The sequence below is a fragment of the Dendrobates tinctorius genome, unplaced genomic scaffold, assembly GCF_039654945.1.
Source record: "Dendrobates tinctorius isolate UK_male_01 unplaced genomic scaffold, ASM3965494v1 ptg000162l, whole genome shotgun sequence".
NCBI classification, from domain to species: domain Eukaryota; kingdom Metazoa; phylum Chordata; class Amphibia; order Anura; family Dendrobatidae; genus Dendrobates; species Dendrobates tinctorius.
The window spans coordinates 40,911,859-40,931,978 of NW_027361829.1; the positions used below are offsets into that span (position 1 = coordinate 40,911,859).

General features: G+C 43.4%; 1 protein-coding gene across 2 annotated transcripts in view; it reads left to right on the plus strand.

Annotated features, from left to right (window-relative positions):
• The window catches only part of VPS41 (VPS41 subunit of HOPS complex), a 397,695-nt gene that overhangs the window by 208,829 nt on the left and 168,746 nt on the right, over positions 1–20,120 (plus strand). For both annotated transcript variants that reach the window (XM_073549967.1, XM_073549966.1), the window contains 3 exons: positions 6,072–6,128; positions 6,325–6,386; positions 18,141–18,222. In XM_073549967.1, coding sequence (XP_073406068.1) covers positions 6,072–6,128; positions 6,325–6,386; positions 18,141–18,222 — 201 coding nt within the window. The remainder of the gene's footprint in view (positions 1–6,071; positions 6,129–6,324; positions 6,387–18,140; positions 18,223–20,120) is intronic.

The following is a 20,120-nucleotide window of genomic DNA, read 5'->3' on the forward strand; positions in this document are numbered from 1 at the left end:
GGTCTTTAGTTTTGCAGATTTGCACATCTCTATGGCAGCAGATAACAAAAGAACTGTATTAACCCTTTACTGCAGAAGCCTATTACCGTGTTTCCCCGAAAGTAGGACCCCCCCGAAAGTAAGACAGGGTGGGGGTTACGGGGGGGTCCTTCAATGTAAGGCCTCCCCCGAATGTAAGGCAGGGTTGGGGGCCGCTGTGAAATGTAAGGCCCTTACCTTTGGGCCGCCGCTGTCCCCCATTGGGTCCCCAGGCTCCAGAGGTGTCCTCAGGTGCAGCTGGGCGGGTCCAGCGCTCATGGGGTTAACTCGCCGTGTTAACCCCGCAATCCGCCCAGCTCAACAGCTCATTGGCCGCCCCTGTTCCCCACGTCACCGCCGGCCCCCGGCTCGAGCACTGATTGGTCCAGCAGCTCGGGCTGTAATTGGCCGCCCCAGCCCCACGTCACCGCTGTTTCCCTGCTGATTGGCACAGCGTTCCCTGCAGCACAGGCCTTCCACACCCACAGCCGCACCGCAGAGTAAAACGTCCTGCATTTAAAAACCAAGTAGGGAAACATGTACTGTATAGGGTATGGGGCTGTGTGCAGTGGGATACGGCACTGTTATGGGGTGTGGGGCTGTGTGCAGTGGGATACGGCACTGTTATGGGGTGTGGGGCTGTGTGCAGTGGGATACGGCACTGTTGTGGGGCTGTGTGCAGTGGGATACGGCACTGTTATGGGGTGTGGGGCTGTGTGCAGTGGGATACGGCACTGTTATGGGGTATAACAGCATGTTAATAAATGTTAATTTATTGGTTAAAAAGAAATTGTCATTTTTTTTCGGCTAATGACCTCCCCCGAAAGTAAGACAGGGTGGGACTTTTTGGGGTAAAATTAATGTAAGACAGGGTCTTACTTTCGGGGAAACACGGGTATATATATTTATATATGTGCAGTATATACAGTTGTGCTCAAAAGTTTACATACCCCGGCAGAATTTTTGCTTTCTTGGCCCTTTTTTCAGAGAATATTAATGATAATGCCAAAACTTTTCTCCACTCATGGTTAGTGGTTGGGTGAAGCCATTTATTGTCAAACTACTGTATTTTCTCATGTTAATGACAACCCAAAACATCCAAATGACCCTGATCAAAATTTTACATACCCTGGTGATTTTGGCCTGATGACATGCACAGAAGGTGACACAAATGGGTTTGATTGGCTACTAAAGGTAACATCCTCACCTGTGACCTGTGACAAATGCCAGGAAAATTGTTTGGGATGCAAAGAAAAACCTACAAATAACATCACCTGAAATACTGGACTCTCTGAAAACTAGTGGGGTGGCTGTTTCAAGATGCACAATAAGGAGGCACTTGAAGAAAAATGGGCTGCGTGGTCGAGTCACCAGAAGAAAGCCAAATGACCCTGATCAAAAGTTCACATTCCCCATTTCTTAATACCGTGTATTGTCCCCTCTAACATCAATGACAGCTTGAAGTATTTTGTGGTAGTTGTGGATGAAGTTCTTTATATTCGCACATGGTAAAGCTGCCCACTCTTCTTGACAAAAAGCCTCCAGTTCCTGTAAATTCCTCGGCTGTCTAGCATGAACTCTGTGCCTGAGATCTCCCCAGAGTGGCTCAATGATATTGAGGTCAGGAGACTGAGATGGCCACTCAAGAACCTTCACTTTGTTCTGCTGTAGCCAATGACAGGTCGACTTGGCCTTGTGTTTTGGATCATTGTCATGTTGGTACGTTCCATGCACAGCTTCTGGGCTGATGATTGCAAATTTACATCCAGTGTTTGCTGATAATGTGCTGCATTCATCTTTCAACTCTGACCAAGTTTCCTGTGTGTTTGTAACTCACACTTCCCCAAAACATCAGCGATCCACCTCCGTGCTTAACAGTAGGAATGGTGTTCCTTTCATCATAGGCCTTGTTGACGTCTCTTCAAATGTAATGTTTATAGTTGTGGCCAGAAAGTTCAATTTTGGTCTCATCACTTCAAATTACCTGGTTCCAGACATTTTGAGGCTTGTCGCTGTGCTGTTTTGCATATTGTAGGTGAGATACTTTGTGGCATTTGCGCAGTAATGGCTTTCTTCTGGCGACTCGACCATGCAGCCCATGTGCCTTCTTATTGTGCTTCTTGAAACAGCCACACCGCTAGTCTTCAGAGAGTCCAGTATTTCAGCTGATGTTATTTGTGGGTTTTTCTTTGCACCCCAAGCAATTTTCCTGGCATTTGTCACAGGTGAGGATGTTACCTTTAGTAGCCATTCAAACCCATTTGTGTGCATTTTATCAGGCCAAAAATCACCAGGGTATGTAAACTTTTGATTAGGGTCTTTTGGATGTTTTGGGTTGTCATTGATTTAAAAAGAGAAAACACAGTATTTTGACAATAAATGGCTCCATCCACCCACTAACCATGACTGGAGAAAAAGTTTTGGTGTTATCACTCATATTCTCTGAAAAAAGGCCATGAAAGCAAAAATTCTGCCAGGGTATGTAACCTTTTGAGCACAACTGTATTATATTAAATTAAAAATGGTATCAAATGTCCGCCTATTTTGTAGCACTTTGGGCTACTTTCTCAATCACAAAAAGATATACAAAGGAAACCCCAAAGTAAGGGCTTAATAGGCACTAAATAGAGTGCCAAAAAATATCAGACCCTCTTAAAGGGACTGTTTCACAAGCCATATATTATAAGCAAAAATAAAAGAATGTTTATATATTTTTTTTAAAATGTGTTAATATGTGCTGACATTATAAAACTGAATTTCACCACAGCATAAATAATAGCATGATTAAAAAGCTTATGTATATGATGCAAAAATATAAGAAAAAAAAAAAGACTATATAAACATTGGTTGCGGTAAATGGTACCAAATGCCTCAGATGGGATGGCGTGTAACCAATGTTTGCGATAGATTGTAGATATAGGAATACTCCATAGCTTTGTGTGATGGCAAGTGTCTTGCAGAGCAGAGGATTGCACAACCTGGGAGTGATAAGCCCCCTTTACATTTAGCGATCCGACCAGCGATACGACCCGGTCAGGATCGCTGGTGCATCGTTAAATGATCGCTACTAAGCTGTCACACAGGCAGATCTCACAGCGATGCAGCAGCGACACAGCGCACGATACTTACCTTTCACACACAGCGATCCTGACGTCCTCCCGCCCGCCTCCACGCGTCGCTCGTCGGCGCCAGCAGGAAGCCCGACGAGAAATGGAGCTGCGCAATCTCGCGCGATCAGCGATGGACAGCGGGGGAGCCGGTCGGAGGTAAGTATCACACATAGCGATATTGCTATAACGTCACAAAATCGGTGACGTTATAGCGATATCGCTAGCGATATCGCTATGTGTAAAACCCCCTATAGAAATCCCTTCTGATTAAGTTACTGACTTGGTTGTGTATGTTGCACGTCCATAGTCAATGTAGAGAGAGATTATCTTTACAGCCATCTCTACGCACACACACTGCATACATTAGTTTCAGGGCAAACTGTCAATCGGTGTGCCGCGGAGTGATTTCTGCACGCTCACTGTGTAATGTGCAGTGAATGTAATGGATCCCTACAGCTGTCCCGTGACTAAAATCGAGTGGGTGCAGGGAGGATAGAGTTTCATTTTTTACCAGCAGCTGTGATTGAAGTGAGATGGCTAAACAGGATTTACCATATTTTGCAGATTATAAAACGCACCCCAAATTTTGAGGAGAAAAATAGGAAAAAAAAACTTGTTTTAATAAAATGGTGGTGCTTCTTATAAATCAAGCGTCGTATTGCTTACCAGGGGTGGTTGCTGTGGTGATGTGGGTTCACTGCTGGAGGAGGCAAAAGTGAAGCGTTACTGCAGGTCGCAGGCTGGGATGAGGGGGTGTTCCGATGAGCGCCGCTCCGGGTACTCTGCCGACATTTTGTGAAAGCTCAGAGCCCCCACACTTGCATGGTTTAATGTGCGTTGGATTCCAGGAAATGGCTGCCGGGGGTGGCGCATGCACAAATGTAGATCTTAGTAACGAGATCTCCATTTGCGCATGCGCCGCCCATGGTAGTAATTTTCCCGGAATCCACCGCACAGTAAACCATGCAAGTGCAGGGGTTCTGGGCTTTGACAAAATGTCGGCAGAGCCCCTGCAGTGGCGCACATTGGAATACCCCCTCATCCCAGCCTGCAGCAATGCTCTTCCACTCTTGTCTCCTCCAGCAGCGACCCCGGGACCCTGCTCAACCGCGGACGGTAAGGTACATCCGCATTATAAGGCGCTCCCCCATTTCATTCCCAAATTTTTTTGGGAAAAAAAGTGTGTCTTATAATCTGAAAAATACTGTAAATGCTATTTACCTGCAAATTACCACTATATCTATAGGTAAGTAGCATTTTTGGAGGTGACACTGTTCCCTTTAAAGGGAATTGTTATGGGTACATCGTTTGTGAAAGACTGACAGCCGTTAATAAGACTTACATGGGCTGGCTTGATTCTAGCCACCCTATGTACCAGATCCCAGGGGTTGCCCTGGTCTTCACGCTTTAACCCCCCCCCCCCCCCCCACGAAATCTTGGTTTGCATAGGGACTGCTGGGCTGGGGCCACAGAGTCGGCTGCTGATCGATGAAGCAATCTGAAGACAAAAAGGATCGTCATGTGGAGTCAATGCCAAGAAGTCTTTTCCGTGATAAAATCAGAAAGCGAGCGAGTTGTCAATATATAAGCTAAGGTCAGAAACCGAAGATACAAAGTAGCACAACAGGAGCAATAGATCACATAGATCTAAGTAAGCGGCAGCCAGAGACTGTTAGCTGGGGTTTATATAGAGGAGAGCCCCGACCATGGCTGCTAACAGGGAACAAATAAATTACCAGCTCAGTGCAGCAAAACACAAGTTAGAAACAGACAACTAGTCGCAGCTAAAGTGTCACACCCTGCCGTTATCCAGCAATAACCGCTGTCAATAATGCAGCACTGCCTAGCGACCAGGGCAGTCTGCATCAGCATGTGCACACACGGATGTGACAAGAATCTGTTAGAAGGACCCTTTCTAAGCACATCTACATGTGCATGTAGGTCATAGAAAGTTGAATAAAACAATACCTTGATATCTGCGATCCAATGTTTTATTCCAGAGAAGTCTGCATTTTTCTTATATGCACATGAACTGTTCCAGGGTATCGGGTGAACCTACATGAGAATCTGCAACCAGAGATTATTTTAAATAAACAATAGACATTGCCATTGTGAGACATGTACTGGTTGACAGTCTGCACTCCTGAGCTCACTGCAAAGCTTTGTATGATTATAACTCGCATAGGACAGCAGAGCTGTATTTTGCCTCACTACAAATACATTTGCAGTTCTACTTTCATAGTGCTGTCAGCTCAGCTGCAGAGCTTTGCCTGATTACAACTAACAAAACTTCAGCTTTCATCTCATAAGCAGCAGTATAGCAGAGATGACAGCACTATAATAGTAGAGTTGCAGCTGCAGACATGTTTGTAATTAGACAAAAGTTCAGCTTTGCTGCGCTGTTAATAGGAATCACACTAAGCCCAGCAGTAAGATCAGGAGAACAGAAAGTGGCCATTATACAGCACACTGGTAATGCCCCCTTTCTTTTAAAATAAGCTTTGCAGGCAGATTCTCCAGGAGATTTGTCTGTCCCATAGATCTTAACAGCTCATTTACAGATTTAGAAAATTGGTGATTTCTTTGCATTAAGGCATCAGCTCGCAAGGTATCATTTTTCAGCTTTGTATGACTTAGATTCCCATGTAGACGACTTAGGAGGGATAATCCTACTGAAATATTCCCTTTAATATGTCTATATTGGTTTCTCCACCACCTAAAAGACATTCAGCTCTCTATTCTGCAGCCAAATATATAAGTAAACCAAAGCCAATCATCCTATATATGGTTAGCACTGCTGTAAAATCATCCTAATACATAGAAAACATCTAGATACAACAATTATGGTAATTTACGGTGCTTATCCACAGGCTGTATTCTGTAACAAATTAATGTGCTATTGGTTTTTAATGATTTTTTTTCCCTCTGATGTCTCCATTTAAGGAAGCTCTTATGGCTGCGGAAATTAGTCAGAAGAACATTAAGAGACACGAGGTTTTGGTGAGTTTCCCAGACTGTGATTTTTGCTAATTTTTATTACCAAGCTGTAAATTCTGATATCATGGGTAGAATAAAAGTGTAGAAAACATTGATATAATGCATGCACTAATTAAAAGCTGCCTCGCTGTAACAACTCGGTGGTTAATGGCGCAGAATTGCTCTCGCCTTAGTATTTATGTATATTTTTATTTTTCAGGATATTGGCTTAGCTTATATAACACATCTCGTGGAAAAGGGGGATTACGAAGTGGCTGCCAGGTAAGGATCTGCCAGTGCTTTACATTTGTTTCCTGGAGGCTTGAGCGTTCTAGATGATCCCTGTGTGGTAGATGTGGAAGCGGGGTCATCATCATATAAGAGGATAGCCACCTAAATGGGTGTTCATCTGTAAGACTCTTAGGGCATGTCTGTTATGATTGGGTCACCGAGGAGGAAAGCAAGACCAAGCTAAGCCACTGAAAACCAGAGCGGTTGGTAACTAAGCGGATTGCAGACCCCTTATCCTATCCACACAACTAGCAGTAGCCGTGGAGCGTACCTAGATGATCCTAGACGCCTCGACACAGCCGGAGAGCTAAATAAGCCTAAAGCAAGAAAGGGAAAATCTAAACAGCCCCAGAGCAGACCCCAAAGGAATAGATAGCCCCCAAACATATACTGTCGGTGAGACAAGATGAAAACACAAACACAGATAGGAAAATAGACTGAGCAAACGATGCCGCCCACACTAACTAAACAGGACAGGAAAGGAAAGAAAAGACACTGTCTGCAATCACGCAAAAAACCCTGCAAAAAGTGTCCAACACGTCTGATAGAAAAATACTGAAGTCGCACGACTTTGCCCACTATATCAGCACTCTGGTATATTCTGAAAGCAGAGCAAAAAGAGGCCAATCTAATAAGGGACAAAAACAAACTGGCACAAGCAGTAACATATGGATAGAGATTCAGTACAGCCCCAGCCGGAGCTGGCTGGCCACACAAAACTGAAATAGACAAAACCAGATCAAATGTGAACAATAGCAAGAGAACACTTACCTGAGCATGCAGGAACTGAGCTGGAAATTAAGACCTCAGGAGGCAGGAAAAATCACCAGCAGGGATAGAGGGAGTAGGCTGTCTTAAATCCAGTCTGAAACCCCAGATCTCCAATCGTCATCATCATTATCAGGTGGCAAGCCTCTGTTAATCAGATCAGCTCCATTACCTCCAGTAATCACCAGAGGGAGCCCAGAAAGAGAACTCGCGACCCCTCTGTCAATATAACCAGCTCCACTACCTTCACTAGTAACCAGAGGTAGGCCAGAAAGCGAATTCACAACAGTACCCCCCCTTGAGGAGGGGTCACCGAACCCACGCCACCAGGCCGATCAGGATGGGCCCGGTGAAAAGCACAAACCAATCTATCGACATGAATGTCAGAAGCAGAGACCCAAGAATTATCCTCCTGGCCATAACCCTTCCATTTGACCAAGTACTGGAGTCTCCGTCTAGCCAAACGAGAATCCAATATTTTCTCTACCTCATATTGCCTTTAACCAATACAGGGTCAGGAGGCGCCGCCACAGGAACTACTGGCTCCACAAAGCTCTTCAACAGAGATTTATGAAACACGTTATGGATCTTAAACGTAACTGGAAGAGCCAATCGAAAAGAAACAGGATTAAGAATCTCCAAAATCTTATAAGGTCCAATGAATCTTGGCTTGAACTTTGGAGGCGCAACCTTCATAGGAATATTCTTTGATGACAACCAAACCATATCACCCACTTTAAGCCGGGGACCAATGGTCCTATGCCGGTTGGAAAACCATTGGGCTTTTTCCTGAGAGAGGGACAACTTACTTATCCACCACTTGGTCCCAAATCTGCTGCATTCTCTCTACCACAGTGTCCACACTTGGGCAGGTCGAAGATTCCTCTTGCCCTGAAGAAAATCGAGGATGAAACCCAAAATTACAGAAAAAGGGCGACATCAAAGTGGCAGAACTAGCTCTATTGTTTAGCGCGAATTCGGCCAAGGGCAAAAATGAGACCCAGTCATCCTGATCAGCAGATATAAAACATCTTAAATAGGACTCCAAAGTCTGGTTGGTTCTCTCAGTCTGCCCATTGGTCTGAGGATGAAATGCAGAGGAGAAAGATAACTGCACAGTTTGGAACAAAAATCTCTCCAAAATCTGGAAACAAACTGGACTCCTCTGTCCGACACAATGTTCTCAGGAATCCCGTGCAAACGAACCACCTGTTGTAAAAACAAGGGCATCAACTCTGAAGAAGATGGCAACTTTGGGAGTGGTACAAGATGGATCATCTTAGAAAATCTATCACAAATCACCCAGATAAGTCATTCTCTGAGAGACAGGAAGATCGGAAATAAAATCCATTGAGATATGGGTCCATGGCCTTTTGGGCACCGGCAGGTGCATCAAGAACCCACTAGAACAAGAACAAGTCCCACAGGACTGCACAAAATTCCTGACATCACGAGATAAGGCTGGCCACCAAAAAAACCGACTCACCAAATCTCTGGTACCAAAAATACCTGGATGACCAGCCAACGCGGAGCAATGAATTTCAGACATTACTCTCTTCCTCACAACAAAAGTCCCATAAATGAGGGATATGAAGGAGACAAGGGACAACCCAGCTCCAACACCCTAAAGCAAGCTCAATAACATGTAATACTTAGGAGAAAGAACATGAGAGCACGCAATAAGTTCCATATAGAAAAAATATAAATTTTTTTATTATTATTATTAAATAGTTTACAAAAGATGGATAAAACAAGATGTGCTCATAAACAATATGGACCATAAATCCCATGTACCGACCAAATCCCCTCCAGATGGAAAACCAGGTGAGAATATACTGACGGCCTCAAATCATGTCCAGGAACTAAAAATCGCCCCAGCAAATATAGAATCCACAAATCAAGATAGCGGTAACTGGTATTACCAGTATCAATACACGTGTATTGATACTGGTAATACCAGTTACCGCTATCTTGATTTGTGGATTCTATATTTGCTGGGGCGATTTTTAGTTCCTGGACATGATTTGAGGCCGTCAGTATATTCTCACCTGGTTTTCCATCTGGAGGGGATTTGGTCGGTACATGGGATTTATGGTCCATATTGTTTATGAGCACATCTTGTTTTATCCATCTTTTGTAAACTATTTAATAATAATAATAAAAAAATTTATATTTTTTCTATATGGAACTTATTGCGTGCTCTCATGTTCTTTCTCCTAAGTATTACATTACTCTCTTCCTCCACTGGTCAGGAACATACAATTTTCCCATAGGGCAACATTCAGGTTTGTCCTCCTGAAATTCCTCCATGGCACGTCTCAAATCGGTGAGATGGCGGAAAGAACTACCCCCTCATTTAGAATGGTAATAGGCTCGGTCACAATAAGAGAATTCGCAAAGAAACTCCTAGAAAGGGCGTCCGCCTTAACATTCTTAGTGCCCGGAAGAAAAGAGACCACAAAATTAAAACGCGTGAAAAACAAGGCCCACCTAGCCTCTCTAGGATTCAAGCGTTTGGCTTATTCAAGATAAATCAAATTCTTGTGGTCGGTGAGGACCACAACTTGATGTCTAGCTCCCTCCAACCAATGTCTCCACTCTTCAAATGCCCATTTCATGGCCAACAATCCCCGATTCCCCACGTCATAGTTACGTTCAGATGGGGAGAATTTTCGAGAAAAGAAGGCACAGGGATTCATTTTAGAAGTCACCGGATCTTTTTGGGACAAAACGGCTCCTGCACCAATCTCAGAAGCATCTACCTCCACCTGAAATGGGAGTGAGACATCAGGTTGCCGTAGAACCGGAGCAGAGGTGAATCTTCACTTAAGTTCCTGAAATGCCGAGACTGCCTCTGGAGACCAATTCACCACATCAGCGCCCTTTTTGGTCAAATCAGTCAGTGGTTTGACAATACCAGAAAAATTACTTATAAATTTACGATAGAAATTAGCAAAACCCAAAAACTTCTGGAGAGCCTTCAAAGAAGTGGGCTGAACCCAATCATAAATGGCCTGTACCTTGGCCGGGTCCATTTCAATAGCCGACGGGGACAAAATGAATCCCAAAAATGAAATCCTCTGTACACCAAAGAGGCACTTCGATCCCTTAACATACAGGGAATTTTCCCTCAAAATCTGGAACACAGTCCGGACATGTTCCACATGAGAATCCCAATCACTGGAAATGATCAAAATATCATCCAGATAAATGATCAAAAACTTATCCACAAAGTCCTGGAAAATATCGTTCATAAAAGATTGGAAGACAGAAGGGGCATTAGTGAGCCCAAAAGGCATCACTAGGTACTCAAAATGTCCCACCGGAGTATTAAACGCCGTCTTCCATTCTTCCTCGTGCTTGATGCGAATAAGATTATATGCCCCCCTGAGGTCAAGCTTGGTAAACCAGCAGGCACTTTTAACTCTGGAAAATAAATCAGAAATCAGGGGTAACGGGTACTGATATTTAACAGTGATTTTGTTAAGGGAAGGATAGTCATTACAAAGCCTTAATGAACCATCTTTCTTGGCCACAAAAAAACCCAGCACCTAAAGGTGAAGAGGATGGTCTAATATGACCCTTCTCCAACGACTCCTTGATATAAGATCGCATAGCATCATGTTCGGGTACCGATAAGTTGAAAAGCCGACCCTTGGGAAATTTACACCCGGGCATTAACTCAATTGCACAATCATAACTCCTATGAGGAGGCAAAGATGCAGACTTACTCTCACTAAATACATCAGAAAAATCAGCCAAATAATTAGGAATATCATGAGACTGGGGAGAGGTGGAGAAAACAGGAGTGTCACTCAGAACACAACCCCAACTCACCACAGACACAGATTTCCAATCCAAAACAGGATTATTAGTTTGCAACCAGGGAAAACCCAGAACAATAGTATCATGCAAATTGTGCAACACCAAAAATGTACAATTTTCTTGGTGGTCCGGGGCGACCCGCATTATCACCTGGGTCCAAAACTGGGTTTTTTTCTCCGCCAAAGGAGTAACATCAATACCCCTCAAAGGGATAGGAGTCCGCAGAGGAATCATGAGAAAACAACAATGTTTAGCAAAGTGTAAATCCATCAGATTCAAAACTGCTCCTGAATCTACAAAAGCCTTAGCAGAAAATGCAGACAAGGAGCAGATCAGAGTAATTGCCAAAAGGAACTTAGGTTGTACACTGACCACAGCAAATGTGTGCGCAAAATGTTTTTCTCGTTTAGGGCAGACAGAAATAGTATGAGAGGCGTCTCCACAGAAAAAACACAGCTTATTACGCCTTCTAAACTCCTGACGTTGCGCCCTAGACAAAATCCTAACACATTGCATGGGTTCAGACGTTCGTTCAAAAGGCGGCAACGCCTCTTGTGTAGTTTTACGTTCGCGTAAACGCCGATCAACTTGAATGGCTAATGACATAGAATCATCAAGACCAGAGGGAACAGGAAATCCCACCATAACATCTACAGTTTCTGCCAAACCCTTCCGAAAGAGAGCTGCTAGGGAATCATCATTCCATGTAGTAAGGACCGCCCACTTTCGGAATTTTTTGACAGTATAACTCTGCAGAATCCTGACTCTGCATCAATGCCAATAAGGTTTTCTCAGCTTGATCAATAGCATTAGGTTCATCATACAACAACCCTAAGGCTTGAAAAAATGCGTCCACATCACGTCAGAATAGGATCTCCAGGTGTCAGAGAAAAAGCCCAATCCTGGGGATCGCCACGCAGCAAGGAGATGACAATTTTAACCTGCTGCACAGAGCTCCCCGATGATTTAGGCTTCAAGGCAAGAAATAGTTTACAATTATTCTTAAAATTCAAAAATTTAGACCGATCCCCAGAAAACACATCAGGAATAGGGATTTGTGGTTCAACAGCAGATGATTGAGCGAGATAGCTGGAAATTCCCCACACTTCAGCAGCGAGCTGCTCAAAATGATCAGACAATTGCTTAATCTCCATTAAAGAAAAAATCCTGCCATGGCCCCAGAAAGAGAGAGAAAAAAATATGTATAAAAAAAAAAAATTTGCCTTTTTTTTTTTTTTTTTTTTTACAATTCTTTCCTTCCTTTGAGTACCCTAGAGACTGCGTTTAAGGCTGGTGATTCTGTTATGATTGGGTCACCGAGGAGGAAAGCAAGACCAAGCTAAGCCACAGAAAACCAGAGAAGTTGGTAAATAAGCGGATTGCAGACCCCTGATCCCATCCACACAACTAGCAGTAGCCGTGGAGCGTACCTACGATGATCCTAGACGTCTCGACACAGCCGGAGAGCTAAATAAGCCTAAAGCAAGAAAGGGGAAATCTAAACTGCCCCAGAGCAGACCCCAAAGGAATAGATAGCCCCCAAACATATTGTCGGTGAGAAAAGATGAAAACACAAACGCAGATAGGAAAATAGACTGCGCAAACGATGGGGCCCACACTAACTAAACAGGAAAGGAAAGACACTGTCTGCAATCACGCAAAAAACCCTGCAAAAAGTGTCCAACACGTCTGATAGAAAAATACTGAAGTCACTAGACTTCGCCCACTATATCAGCACTCTGGTATATTCTGAAAGCAGAGCAAAAAGAGGCCAATCTAATAAGGGACAAAAACAAACTGGCACAAGCAGTAACATATGGATAGAGATTCAGCACAGCCCCAGCCGGAGCTGGCTGAATGGACAAAACCAGATCAAATATGAACAATAGCAAAAGAACACTTAGCTGAGCATGCTGGAACTGAGCTGGAAACTAAGACCTCAGGAGGCAGGAAAAAATCACCAGCAAGGATAGAGGGAGTCGGCTGTCTTATATCCAGTCAGAAACCCCTGATCGCCAATCGTCCTCCTCATTATCAGGTGGCAAACCTCTGTTAATCAGGTCATCTCCATCCTGTGTCAATATAACCAGCTCCACTACCTTCACTAGTAACCAGAGGTAGGCCAGAAAGCAAATTCACAACACATGTCCACGTGGTACGCCATGATTGTCAGATCGATGCTGCCACCTCTCCATTCCCAGTGGTGGGAGACGGGGCCCCGTTGGGGAGATAGATGCAGGTCCCATCAGTGGCTCCAACATCTGTGCAACATTATATGGATATGCTGTAAATTCATTTTTTTAACGGACAGGGTAAAAAGTGCCCTTCTATAAGTGTCCATGAGTTTCTGGACAGTTGAGAGCCCTAAGTCTCCACCACGACTCCAGGTGTCTGACATTGGAGGACAGCGGCTCTGCCCGAGTCCATGGCACGGACTGCTCTGAGCCGCTGAACTCACTGATTTGCTGCAATGCTGTCAAAGTGATATCAGTGCGGCAGCCAATAACAAACACCAAGATCAGCGACGGAGACTCTGTGCTGGACCCGGGGAGGGTGAGAAAGCACAATTGTTTTTTTTTATTTTAAAAAACTGTGTCGATGGACAGGGGTTTTCCAAAAACGGAAAAAGCCCTTCAGCTTTTTTATAGCCACAGATCTTTATTCTTTGATGACCAGGGCAATTTAATCTTTTAGAATGTTACATACCATCAATCTACAGTAGGTACTGTCTGAATTCTTACCAAACATGAACTTGGAGGAGTGCACAGATCTTCCATACAATACTTCCTCTGTGCATTTAATAATATATGCTTTTGGGGATGGATTAATTCCCACATTTCCCCTGCTGCTTATATACTGTAATTTATGCTATTACTATGTCCCTTGGTGAGTGAGGAGTTCCTCTTTGCATTTTGGGGCTCATTCAGACTCAGTCAGTGTTTCATGTATGATTTCTTTCCAGGTTTTCCACTGATAGAACTTGTATATAATATGGGGTTGCTCAGATGGCCATGTTTGTTTGCAGACCGAGTTGTCCACACCCAATGCAAGTCTATGGATGAATGAAAAAATCACATACCATCCATGTGCTGTCCATGTTTTACTGACTGCTTGATAGGAAAAACTCGAAGAACCTCCATTTTTTTTTAGTTTGTTTGGATCTTTTTTGCTTACAAAAAATATGATGAAATTCCTATGACATAAAAATCACTGACCGCTGAATGAGGCATTTTTTGTATCTTTCCATCCAAGCAATTGTGGAGCAAGTGGCTAAAAGCATATGGGATCAACGTCAGGTATAGCTCGCTATGGTAGCAGAGAGAAGTGAGGATGGCAATCTCCATTGTGGAGGATTGTATACCATGTACAAGAGGTCATCCCTAATACTCAGGGTAACGTATAAACCCCACTAGGTTTATTTCCTAGGCAGAAGTTTTAGAATTCACTGCTGGTCATCTATGGTCCCCAGTGTAGATTCTAGCTCCTCTCATTGATCATGTATTCCCTGCATGTGGATCTGCCCTGGCCAATCTCTTGACATTGCTGTCAGATGCATTAGGAATGGTGAATAAGATGCTCTTCTGGGAAATGGATCTGCCATGTGGAAAACCATGTATGATTTACCCGATAACTTGCCCCTTAAGGGCCCGTTACACATAGCGATATCGCTAGCAATATCGCTGTAACGTCACTGGTTTTGTGACGTAGCAGCGATATTGCTAGTGATATCGCTACATGTGATACTTACCTCGGACCGGCTCCCCTGCTGTCCATCGCTGATCGCGCGAGAACGTCCTGGACCGTTTCTCGTCGGGCACTTCCTGCTTGGCTTCCTGTGGCGCCGACACGTGGATGCGGGCGGGAGGACGTCAAGATCGCCGCGTCTGACAGGTAAGTAGCGACCCCCAACCACTGCTATGTCGCTGGTCAGATCTGCCTGTGTGGCAGCTCACTAGCGACCACTTAGCGATGCACCAGCGATCCATATCGTTGTCGGGATCGCTGGTGCATCGTTAAGTGTAACAACACCCTTACACATGAGCTTGTTGGCTGATCCTGTCTCAATCAGTGGATCTGACAGACCTATTTAACATCAGCAAGTCAATTTCTGTTAATGTTGATGATTTATGGCTTACATGCAATGAAAACCCCAAAGTCATTATCTCAGTAAATTAGAATACTTTATAACACCAGCTTGAAAAAATGATTCTAAAATCCGAAATGTTGGACTAGTGAAATGTTTGTTCAGTAAATCCACTCAATACTTGGTCTGGGCTCGTTTTGCATCAATTAATCAATGCAGTGTGGCATAGAGGCGATCAGCCTGTGGCACTGCTAAGGTGTTATGGAAGCCCAGGTTGCTTTGATAGCAGCCTTCAGCTCGACTGCATTGTTGGGTCTGGTGTCTCTCATCTTCCTCTTGACAATACCCCTTTGATTCTCTATAGGCTTAAGGTCAGGTGAGTTTGCTGGACAATCAAGCACAATGATACTGTTGTTTTTCAACCAGGTATTGGTACTTTTGGCAGTGTGGACAGGTGTCAAGTCCTGCTGGATAATGAAATTTCCATCTCCAAAAAGCTTGTCGGCAGAGGGAAGCATGAAGTGCTCAAAAATTTCCTGGTAGATGGCTGCGCTGACTTTGGTCTTGATAAAACACAGTGAACCTACACCAGCAGATGACATGGCTCCCTAAACCATCACTGATTGTGGAAACTTCACACTAGACCTGAAGCAGCTTGGATTGTGTGCCTCTCCACTCCTCCTCCAGACTCTGGGACCTTGATTTCCAAATGAAATGCAAAATGTACTTTCATCTGAAAACAACACCTTGGACCACTGAGCAACAGTCCAGTTCTTTTTCTCCTTGGCCGAGGTAAGACGCTTCTGGCGTTGCGTATTGGTCATGAGTGGCTTGACACAAGGAATGTGACACTTGTAGCCCATGTCCTGGATACATCTGTGTGTGCTGGCTCGTGAAGCAATGACTACAGCAGTAGTCCACTCCTTGTGAATCTCTCCCAAATTTTTGAATGGCCTTTTCTTAACAATCCTTTCAAGGCTGCGGTGTCCCGGTTGCTTGTGCATCTTTTTCTAACACACTTTTTCCTTCCACTCAACTTTCCATTAATATGCTTGGATACAGCACTCTGTGAACAGCCAGCTTCTTTAGCATTGACCTTTTGTGGCTTACCCTCCTTGTGGAGTGTGTCAATGACTGCCTTCTGGACATCTGTCAAGTCAGCAGTCTTGCCCACGATTGTGGAGCTACTGAAACAGACTAAGGGACCTTTCTAAACGCTTAGGAAGCCTTTGCTGGTGTTTTTTGTTAATAATTCTAATTTACTGAGATAATGACTTTTGGGTTTTCATTGGCTGTAAGCCATAATCATCATTAACTGAAATAAACACTTGGAATAGATCACTCTGTTTCTAATGACTCTGTATAATATATGAGGTTCACTTTTTCTATTGAAGAACTGAAATAAATTAACTTTTGGATGATATTGTAATTTTGTGAGAAGCACCTGTACAATGTCTCTCCCATTCACATGTGGCAGTTCTCATTAATCTGCATGCTGTCGTTTGTCCCCGTACATTTCGGTATTCTCAGGGCTCGTCCCTGTTTATAAGAGAGGATGCGCTGCAGAAAGAATGAGTTTCATACCCAATGAAAAGATGCATCAACAACAAACCAGAATGTGGTCATTTGTCAGTCGATCACTCTACTTGCTTATATGGGTCATTATTTGGGAATGGGCGCTTAGTTATACGTCAGCCATGAAGGATCCTTGAGAACTTTTTAAAGTGACATATTAAAGGGATTATCTGCTTACAGAAATGCTTTGTCTCATTGGCTGTGATAACTGTTAAGATGAAAAAGTATGAGTAGTACGTACCCTCATCAGGTCCGGTGCTTTGTGTCCACACCAGCCTCGGTTTCCGTTGTTTGTCTGCAGCGGTGATATTGCATGAACAGAGCTGGAGCTAATTGGTGAACTCAGCGGCTCATGCCGTTTACCTGGGCAGTGCTGCTGACACTGAGCTCTGATTGGTCGGCGTGCCTTCATTGCTGCAGATAAATAACATAGAGACGAAGACTTGGCACGGGACCTGGGGAGGGTAAGTACTACTCATTTTGTTATTATAGCTGTCACAGCTAATGAAAGCAGTTTTTCTGACAGGAGACAATCCATTTAAATAGCAGAACAGTGAATGAATACACAGCAGAAGCAGTTCGGAAGAGATATGGACCATTCTATGGTTGGTTTCTGTTTTGAAAAGTGACATTTTATAATATTTAATGCTGCCGTCGTCATTGCCGCCCACCTAATGGGTAGATTGGGTGGTAATAGCACCTTAACAGTCTGACATGTCACATCACTGCTGTCACTAAGCAGCAGCTTATAGAAAAGATCCACTAATGCATCGGGACGTCTCCACACGCCTCTGACGTCCTGTTCTGTGACCTTTCTACAGGTCCTAAGTGGCCCCTAATGTGCCCTCGCTATAAAGGTGCTGATACACTATTACTGTGTTAGTGAAATGGAGATTGCCAAATTATTGTCAGGCGCAAAACATCAAGAGCTGTAAAGTGACTCCTGCTTTACAGAGGCAACTTAAGAAGAACTTTACACCTCCTCCCTGATAAAACACATAACGAGATGTAGTAAAGTCAGGCTCAAATTGTCAGACAGTGAGATCCACTTAAGAGAAGTAAATTGCCCGGCTGCGGGCTACGCTGGCCTCCGCGGGAGGCTGCCTAGCCCGTCATTAGCACAGTGTAAGGATCTTGTGCTCTACGGGCAGTGAATGAGACGCTCCACGGAAAGGTCACTTGAAAGTGAACATTTATCCCAATATGTAGGAAGAGCCATACTTAACACTACCGTCACAAAAGAACATTTTCCTTTATGTATTAGGCGGCCGGCCGCACACAATGTATGGCTTCTATGTATGGATCCGGAAACATTATGCACTCCACACCAACACAAAGTGCAGAATTTTATCGTATATTCCCTTTTGGCCAGCATGGAAGTCATATTGATAAGCATACATTTCTATTCCTGCCTTTCCGCACCCCATCAACACCTCTTTTCACTTTTACTTCACCAATTTGAAAATTTGAATTCAATTTCTTTTTCCTTTTAGAAAATGCCAGAAAATACTTGGCAAAAACATGAAGCTGTGGGAAGATGAGGTTTACCGCTTCAAGAAAATAGGACAGCTGAAGGTAAAGAAGCCTAAATATATGTATATATGTGTCTGTGCGCTCATGTGTGTGTGTGTGTATATATATGTATATATATATATATATATATATATATCTTTAACGTGTGTGCACATCTATATATAAGTATATTGTGTGTGTGTGTACATATATATATATATAGTATGTGTGTGCCGCCATGCGCGCGTATATATATATGTATACATTGTGTGTATGTGTCTGTGTGCATACGTGTGTGTGTATGTATATATATATATATTTATATATATATTTTTATATATATATATATATATATATATATATATATATATATATATATACACACACACACACAGTAGGGGAAATAAGTATTTGATCCCTTGCTGATTTTGTAACTTTGCCCACTGACAAAGCCATGAACAGTCTATAATTTTAAGTGTATGTTAATATTAACATTGAGATATAGAATATCAAAAATAAAATCCAGAAAATCACATTGTATAAATTTATATAAATTTATTTGCATTTTGCAGTGAGAAATAAGTATTTGATCCCTCGGGCAAACAAGACTAAATACTTGGTGGCAAAACCCTTGTTGGCAAGCGCAGCAGTCAGACGTTTTTTGTAGTTGATGATGAGGTTTGCGCACATGTCAGGAGGAATTTTGGTCCACTCCTCTTTGCAGATCATCTCTCAATCAATAGTATTTTGAGACTGTCGCTTGGCATCTCGGAGATTCAACTCCCTCCATAAGTTTTCTATGGGATTAAGGTCTGGAGACTGGCTAGGCCACTCAATGACCTTAATGTGCTTCTTTTTGAGCCACTCCTTTGTTGCCTTGGCTGTATGTTTTGGGTCATTGTCGTGCTGGAAACCCAGCCACGACCCATTTTTAATGTCCTGGCAGAGGGAAGGAGATTGTCTCTCAGGATTTTACGGTACATGGCTCCATCCATTCTCCCATTGATGCGGTGAAGTAGTCCTGTGCCCTTAGCAGAGAAACACCCCCAAAACATAAGGTTTCCACTTCCATTCTTGACAGTGGGGATGGTGTTCTTTGGGTCATAGGCAGCATTTCTCTTCCTCCAAACTTGGCGAGTTGAGTTAATGCCAAAGAGCTCAATTTTTGTCTCATCTGACCACAGCACATTTTCCCAGTCACTCACAGAATCATCCAGGTGTTCATTGGCAAACTTCAGATGGGCCTGCACATGTGCCTTCTTGAGCAGGGGGACCTTGCGGGCACAGCAGGATTTTAAACCTTTATGGCGTAATGTGTTACCAATGGTTTTCTTGGTGACTGTGGTCCCAGCTGCCTTGAGATCATTAACAAGTTCCCCCCGTGTAGTTTTAGGCTGATCTCTCACCTTCTCATGATCAACGATACCCCATAAGGTGAGATTTTGCATGGTGTCCCAGATCGATGTTGATTGACAGTCATTTTGTATTTCTTCCATTTTCTTACTATTGCACCAACAGTTGTCTTCTTCTCACCTATCGTGTTACTTATGATTTTGTAGCCCATTCCAGCTTTGTGCTGGTCTATAATCTTGTCCCTGACATCCTTAGAAAGCTCTTTGGTCTTGCCCATGTTGTAGAGGTTAAAGTCTGACTGATTAATTGAGTCTGTGGACAGTAGTCTTTTATAAAGGTGACAATGTAAGACAGCTGTCTTTATTGCAGGTAAGGCGTTGTTTAGGAGTATCTAACTGTTCTGTAGGAGCCAGAACTCTTAATGGTTGGTAGGGGATCAAATACTTATTTCTCACTGCAAAATGCAAATAAATTTATATAATTTATACAATGTGATTTTCTGGATTTTATTTTTGATGATATATCTATCAATGTTAAAATTATTATGGTAAAGTAACACGGGCGCTACCTATCCAAAAAACTCAGATGCAGCTGGTGAAGAGACAGGA